At 49.6% G+C, this 7,577-nt stretch overlaps 1 protein-coding gene across 1 annotated transcript; it reads left to right on the plus strand.

Moving 5' to 3' along the window:
• Window positions 1-1,515: 1,515 nt before the first annotated feature.
• On the plus strand, window positions 1,516-3,420 carry CAVIN3 (caveolae associated protein 3). The gene is made up of 2 exons (XM_053900040.1): window positions 1,516-2,013; window positions 2,559-3,420. The coding sequence occupies exons 1-2, from the start codon at window positions 1,630-1,632 to the stop codon at window positions 2,958-2,960; spliced, it is 786 nt and encodes a 261-aa protein (XP_053756015.1). The 5' UTR covers window positions 1,516-1,629; the 3' UTR covers window positions 2,961-3,420.
• Window positions 3,421-7,577: the final 4,157 nt, after the last annotated feature.

Consider the following 7,577-nt stretch of genomic DNA (forward strand, 5'->3'; position numbering starts at 1 on the left):
GAAGAAATGGTGATTCCCATCAGGCTCCCAAGGGAGTCCATTTCCTCTGTGCTAAGCAGAGGACTCAGGCTCCATAACCTCATATCTGTAGAAGTCAGTCATCAGCTTAGCACCCCCCAGAAATCTGGCAATAGATGCCATCCTTTGCAGTACTTCTGTGTCAGACCATGGATTTTTTCCATGTAATGATGCTAAGTAATACAGTTTCTTCCACAATTGTTATCAAGCACCCCTCATAGATTGGGTGAGGAGAGGAATAGAGTTTCCCAGGATCAATGGATTGCTTGGATTCCTGAGCCTACACTCAGTTTACCAAGTACTGTTAAAGACAAGACGGGATTTTCCAAACAGATGACAGTAACAATTCATAATCCACAGTAAGTGGATCCTCTGTGTGCACTCTCTCCTGCTCTACAGCAGCAGTTTCAAATCTTCTTCACTCTCTGCAGATATTCTCACCAATTTCTAGAAAAAGTAAAAAAAAAAAAAAAAAAAAAAAATCAGGCAGGAGCCACAACCAACCTCCATGAAAACAAAGACATACCAGCACCTGCTCTAACCCTTTGTTTTTTAATGTGTATTGATTTTGAGAGAGAGAGCGAGCAAGAGCAGGGGAGGAGTAGAGAGAGAGAATCCTGAACAGGCTCTGTACTGTCAGTGCACAGTCGTACCCACAGGGGCTTGATCCCACCAACTGTGAGATCATGGCCTGAGCAGAAATCAGGAGTCAGTGGCTTAAGGGACTGAGCCACACAGGAGCCCCTACCCTAACCCTTTTAAGGGTTTCAGAGGAAGAAGAGGTGTCTTGTCTGCCCTCCAAGCTTAGGGTGTAAGAGCTAGGTGTCCCGGGGCTTTACCCTTGAAACTCAAAGAAAGGGAGGTAAGAGAACTAGAAGAAAGAAAACAGGGTAATGCTACCCAACAGTAAGAGCTAGAGAAGCAGTAAAGGAGGCCTGTGGCTAAACCCTGGCGATGACTACTATTAGGAAAATACCAGAGGATGCCCCGCCTGCTGGTGCGCTTTGAGCAGCCTGTGCGGTCGTAAAGCCAGGCCTCCAACCTAAACGGTCTGGCGTCTGAGTCTGTAGGTTAGCTTCCCAGGGTGTCCCTGCCTACCGCTCCCAGCCCGAGGGCACAAATACAATCCTCAGAAGCGAGGGAGGCCGAAGGCGGTGGCTGTGGAAGCCCCTCAGGTTATCCTTGTGCCTCTCTTACATAGTTTCTTTGCCCACTCGATGTGCACAACAAAATTTTCCATGGCTCACCCTTTGCGGTGGTGAAAGTACATTCCAGAAAGAGACACACCAGCGAACTGGGCCCGAGGAGGGGAACTCAAACTTACAGGGAGCAAATTTGGGGAAGGGGGGCGGATACTAAGCCAACCTGCTGCCCTGCGGGGGCTACCGGGGCGGGGCAGCAGAAGGGGGAGCGCTTACGAAGAACCCCGCCGCCGCCATCCCGCGCCCCCCCTCCCCGTCCTGCCCCCCCAATCCCCACCCCACGCCTCCCGGGACGGCCCGCTCCGCCTGCCTGAGTCATGGCTGGAGCTGGGGAGGAGCCGGGAAAGGAGGCCCCAGCCCAGAGTGCAGCCAGCGGCCGCAGGGAGAGCAGGCAGGGAGGCCGGAGATCATGGGGGAGAGCGCGCTGGAGCCGGGGCCTGTGCCCGCAGCGCCGGCGAGGGGCCCGGTGCACGCCGTGACGGTGGTGACGCTGCTGGAGAAGCTGGCCACCATGCTGGAGGCGCTGCGGGAGCGGCAGGGGGGCCTGGCTCGGAGGCAGGGAGGCCTGGCGGGCTCTGTGCGCCGCATCCAGAGCGGCCTGGGGGCGCTGAGCCGCAGCCACGACACCACGAGCAACACGCTGGCACAGCTGCTGGCCAAGGCGGAGCGCGTGGGCTCGCACGCGGACGCCGCCCAGGAGCGCGCCGTGCGCCGCGCCGCCCAGGTGCAGCGGCTGGAGGCCAACCACGGGCTGCTGGTGGCGCGCGGGAAGCTCCACGTCTTGCTCTTCAAGGTCAGTGACCACAGGCGTCCCCCACCTCCCGGCCACCATCTGGGCCAACCCCACCCCCCACCCCCCTTACCCGGCCGCCTACCACACCCGCATTCCTGACCCCATCCGGTGGAACGGACTTGCAGAGCCGCACCCACTTCCCACCACGCTGCCCCATCCCTCAGAGCCTGAACGCAGCCTGGCCAACCAGGGTCGGCCAGCTCGAGCTCAGGCCACGTACACCGAATTTGCTCCAAGTCCCAGCCCATCCCTGAATGGAAATAACGGTGGCGGAAGTGCATCCTGCGACCGTTCCCTGCCTCCGATTCTTGCCCCTGCGACCACCAGCCTGCTTAAGCGGGTCCCACCTAATTTCCAAACTTCTGCAGTTTGCCAGTAGCTCCCCCCTCTCCACCCCTGCCCCCTGCTCTCCCACGCCTGCCTTTTCTATGCCCCTTGGGCCCGCCCCAAGGGTGGGGCGGTTCCCCGGTGTAATTGAGGAGTGAGGCTCAGGCTGCTGCGGGGTAGGGGACTGCCAAGGTCAGAGCTGTGTTCATCACATGCAGGAGGAGGCTGAAATCCCAGCCAGCGCCTTCCAGAAGGCGCCAGAGCCCTTAGGCCCGGCAGACCAGCCCCAGCCTGGCCCAGAGCAGCCGGAGGCCGAAGTTGAGGAGAGCTCAGACGAGGAGCCTGTGGAGTCCAGGGCCCGGCGGCTTCGGCGCAGCGGGTTGCAGAAGGTACAGAGCCTGCGAAGGGCCCTCTCTGGTCGGAAAGGCCCCGCAGCACCAACGCCCACGCCAGTCAAGCCACCTCGCCTAGGCCCTGGCCGGAGGGCTGATGGCCAACCAGAAGCCCGGCCTGCCCTGGAGCCCAAGTTGGAGCCAGAACCTCCACAGGACACCGAGGAAGATCCCGGGAAATCTGGGGCTGCTGAAGCCGCGGTGCTCCAAGTAGAGAGTGCAGCCTGAGGGCTGGTGCTGTCTGCTTCTCTTGTGCCTATGCCTAGTCCCCAAATAAATCTCCCTCTCCCAATGCAGCATTCACGCCCAAATAAGGAGTGAATCCTGCACCCATAGCCCAGCTCTGGCCTTCCCTTCCCAGTGCCTTCAGTTTAGACTGCATCCTCTAAAAGAGAAGCAGCTGCCCACACCTGCTTGCACTCCCCTTCAATAAAAGTAATGTCACCTAATCCAGACTCCATGTGAAGGGGTGGGAGGAAAAGGCTTGGAGGAGTAAGACAAATGTCGGAACCTGGAATGTGCCTTCAATTTCAACCAGATCATTGTATCATTTCTCAGGTTCCCACTGAGTCTTGGGCACATAGAAAAAACCTGCTGGCCCTTTGCTTCTTGAGCACTTTACTCGTGGAGAGGCATCCAGTACAGTCTCTTGCTGTAGGTGCTCAATAAATGTCAACAAGTGGTTTTCCTTTTAGTTTCTTCTTCCTTTCCCATCTCTTAAAAGTTGGGCTTTCCGCTATTCTCAGCCTTCTCATTCTGGGTTGTCCTCTGTGAACAGACTGACTCCCAGGCCTTTGCCACCAGCCATACACACTCCAAGACCACTGTCCTGAGCCGCAATTGAAATGTACCTCAAGTCAATGTGTCCAAAGGAAGCAATCTATCTTTTAATTAAGTTCAATTTCAATTTAGTATTTATTGAGCACTTAGTATGTATCATTCAAAATGGCATCTCCTGTTGCGTTTTCTTTACCAATGAATGTCACCACCATCCACACAGAAACCTGGGAGTCCTCCCTGGAGGACTCCCTCTCTCTCTCAATCCTCTCCCCCATGGAAACAGTTACCTCTGCAGTCTGACCACTTTTTGAATACCCATGGCCACTGCTCTGTTTTAGGCCTTATCTTTCACCTGACCATTATTTGAACTGCCAATCTGATCCCATCATCCTCCTGCTTCAGACCCTCAGTGGCTCTTCATCACCTTCAGAATAAAGTCTGAGTTCTTGAATATTCCTTCAGCATCTTTAATACAACTTTTTGTGATCTGGTTCCTGCCCATTTTTGTAGCCTCATCTTTTGTCGCTTCTCCTCATTCTATTGAATTACACTGAGCTGTGTGCTCTCATTCTCATCTCTAACTCTCCTGCAAAACTCAGCAAGGCACCCCTGTTTCAGGGTCAGGTGCTTCTCTTCCTTGCTCCCAAAGCACCTCCTCTACACCGCAGTGCTAACTGTCTGGATTGTGATTGATTGCAGTTACTCTCCCCATCCCATCCCACTACACTGTGGCTCCTCTGCTGTAGGGATTGTTTTATTCATTTCTGTATTCCCCATGCCAGATACCATGCCTGGCCCACAGTAGGCCCTCATGCAGCAAGAGCATCACAGAAGAAATGGGAAGTGTGAGGGGATTAGCTAGGGATAGGAGCATGGTTGTCAGCCCATTCAATCAGTTATTGTCATATGAAAACATTTTTGAGTACCTAATGTGTTTGTAGGCCCTGAGGCCTTTAGGGACTTCAGAGTTTAGGGAGATGCAAACATGATGATGTAAGTGTAGTGATTGTTATGTTATTTTGAGACAAAAGAGGGAAGGGATGCAACCTAGCCTGAAGGAGGATAAGTGGGGGATGTTTAAGGCCATATTCTTGGAAAAGGTAAATAGCGAGATGGAAAACAGGAATGGTGTGTGGCAGTAGAGCTCAGTGGTTATAGTTTGGCTTCTTAGTTCCTTCATCTTTTTTTTTTTTTTTTTTTTTTAAGTTTATTTATTTTTGAGAGAGAGAGTGAGAGTAGGGAAGGGGCAGAGAGAGACGGGGTCAGGATATGAAGGAAACTGCTGACAGCAGAGAACCCGATGTGGGGCTCGAACTCAGGAACGGTGAGATCATGACCTGAGCTGAAGTTAGAGGCTCAGCCAACTGAGCTACCCAGGCGCCCCTCTTCATCTATTAAATGGGCAAATGATAGCCTCTATTGGGCTGTTGTGAGGATTAAGTTACGTAAGTATCTAGCACAAGTGCCTGGAGGAGAGTTTGTTTTAGGTGTATAATTCGTTCACCCAGTTATTCAACAAATATTTACTGAACTTGGAATTTCTGCCAGACCCTGTTTTAAGAGCTGGGGATACAGTGGCACATGAGAAAGACAGGATCCCTGTCTTTGTGGAGAGTGTAGGGGGAGACAGGCAATAAAGAAGCATACTATGAGACAGACAAAAACAAGCAAACGGATGTACTAGGTCTTTCTGGTTATGGGCCCTGAAGGAAAGAAAGAAGTAAGGATACAGATAATGACTGGGGTAGGGTAGTACTTTAGATGAGGAAGTTGGGGATTTAAATTTAAAAAAAAAAATCTTTTTAAAATTTTTTTTTTTTATTTTTGAGAGAGAGAGAGAGCAGGGGAGGGGCAGAGAGAGAGGGACACACAGAATCCGAAGCAGGCTCCAGGCTCTGAGCTGTCAGAACACAGCCCGACATGGGGCTCCAGCTCACAAACCTTGAGATCATGACCTAAGCCGAAGTCAGATGTTTAACCAACTGAATTACCCAGGTGCCCCAAGGAGGTTGGGGATTTAAAATGGGAGCAGAATTCACTAGTGACTTACAACTTTTTTTCTGATGAATTCAGTTAGAAGAGTCTAAGCTCCCACTGACTATGACTGGCGGGAAGTCTATTATCAGTCACTTTAGGGCTCCTCTCCTTTCTTAGGTTGTACAGTTATACCAGGAGGTTCACACCATTTCCTGGTCTCTCAGACCTTGGATGCCTCTGCTGCTATTGCTTCTCATGGCCACACGATGCCGCTGTTGGGGTACCAGTGTCCTGGTTGTTGTGTCAACAACCCAGAGGTTTCCTGTCCAGCTCTGTACCTAGAATCCGGGGTCCTTCCATAGAGGCTGGCTCTGCTGTAGCTCCATTTCCTTTGGAGAAATTCAGGACTCGTTCTGCAGGCTTCCAAGCCTTAGTATGCAGACTGTATCAGCTTCCCGGCAGCCACTCCTTTTAAGGTTCTGCCATCACAGAGGGGCTGGTCTGAGTAGGCTCATTTCTCTATCCCCAAGGAAAAACAAATTCTTGTTCTTTTTCCAAATCCTTGGAAACCTACCCAGTTTCCCTCTTTCAACTCGTAGACAAATCAAGAGCCCAGCTGCACATTTCTTACATAAAATGTCTTGATAGTTCACGGGGAAGCACATGAAGGCTCAGAGAGCCTGCACTCTGACCTTAGGAACCTAAAGCCTCAGCTAACTTGGATGTGTGTGTGTGCTACTTTTTATTCCTTCCTGGTGCTTCTACAGCAGAAGTGATAAAAATCAGTTAAAACAAAACTAACTTATTTTCTTAATAGTTCTCTTTGTTACATTTTGTTCTTCATCATTACCACTATTGCTGTTGTTATTAATATAAACTAAAGGGAGTGGAGACTGACACAGAGTACCAACTTGTCATCCAACATATGTGGCATTTAGGTGGCTGCTTTAAGCAATGGGGAGGCACACTGGTGGATTACCAAAATTCAGAGTTTGGTTCTCAGTTCTTCAGATGAGAAGCACAATTTATTATGTGTTCCAACGTGATTAGGCTGAGAGAGACTGATCTGCAATAACTGAACTTAGAAAACACTGGTTTACCTTGAGTGCTGGATTCATTACTTTTTGTGAGAAATCCAACTGCTAAGTGAAGTAGAATAGTCTAACTAGCTAGTCAGAACCTTTTCCATCCTGCAACATGGGAAGCCAAAGTAAGATCTTAAAGTGTAAGGAAATAGAATTGTAGAAATGGGATGAGGAAAATCAATAGGATTATCAAACCTGGTATGACCATTTTCTGCTGTGATATTCCTCCTACATGGATAAGAATATGTACATTCCTGGCAGGAAATTTCTTCCCCTGTTAAGTACTGGAGATCCTTTTGACTTTCCTTTATTGAGACTTGAATCATATAACCTTATCATTGAAGGGAATCCAAAAGCCATACAACCCACCTGCATTTCCATCACAACATCCACTACCATTTTTTTACCTATCCTTAGCTGGCCTGTGCTTGAAAAAGGCGGGTGACAAGGAGTTCACTACCTCTCAGGCAACTGTGTTTTTGGGCAACTTTGGTTGATAGGAAACTTCTTTATACTGAGATCAATATCTGTCTTTATGATTTCTCATATGTGGCAGTTGGCCACAAACAAATAAAGAAACAAAATTTCTTTATTTCTATGATGTGTGTGTCCTTGGAGTCCAGCTTCAGTGGGCCACACAGGACTGACTCATCTAAAACATCCTTTACATCATCTTCCTCGGGTGAAACACTGCTGGTTTATTCAGCCATTCGTTGTGATCTATTATCAATCTTGGTCATTCTTTTTTGGATTGTTTTCATTTACCCATATCCATTTGGAATAGGGATGTGCCAAGGTGCATAGAAAAAAGTATGGCTTTCATAGTCAAAGACATGGGAGCTTCATTGCTGGTGAATGATAATTTCCTTTTTTCGGCTTTCCTATGAGGATTAAATAAGATTTTTTACTTGCCCATTCATTCATTTTATATTTGTTGTGCTAGGTGATGGAGATGGATGGTATAGTATGTGGATCGGGATATAATAGAACTGTAATAGAGCGC

Source organism: Panthera pardus, unplaced genomic scaffold (assembly GCF_024362965.1).
Source record: "Panthera pardus isolate Hobbes unplaced genomic scaffold, ASM2436296v1 HiC_scaffold_12, whole genome shotgun sequence".
Lineage (NCBI taxonomy): Eukaryota > Metazoa > Chordata > Mammalia > Carnivora > Felidae > Panthera > Panthera pardus.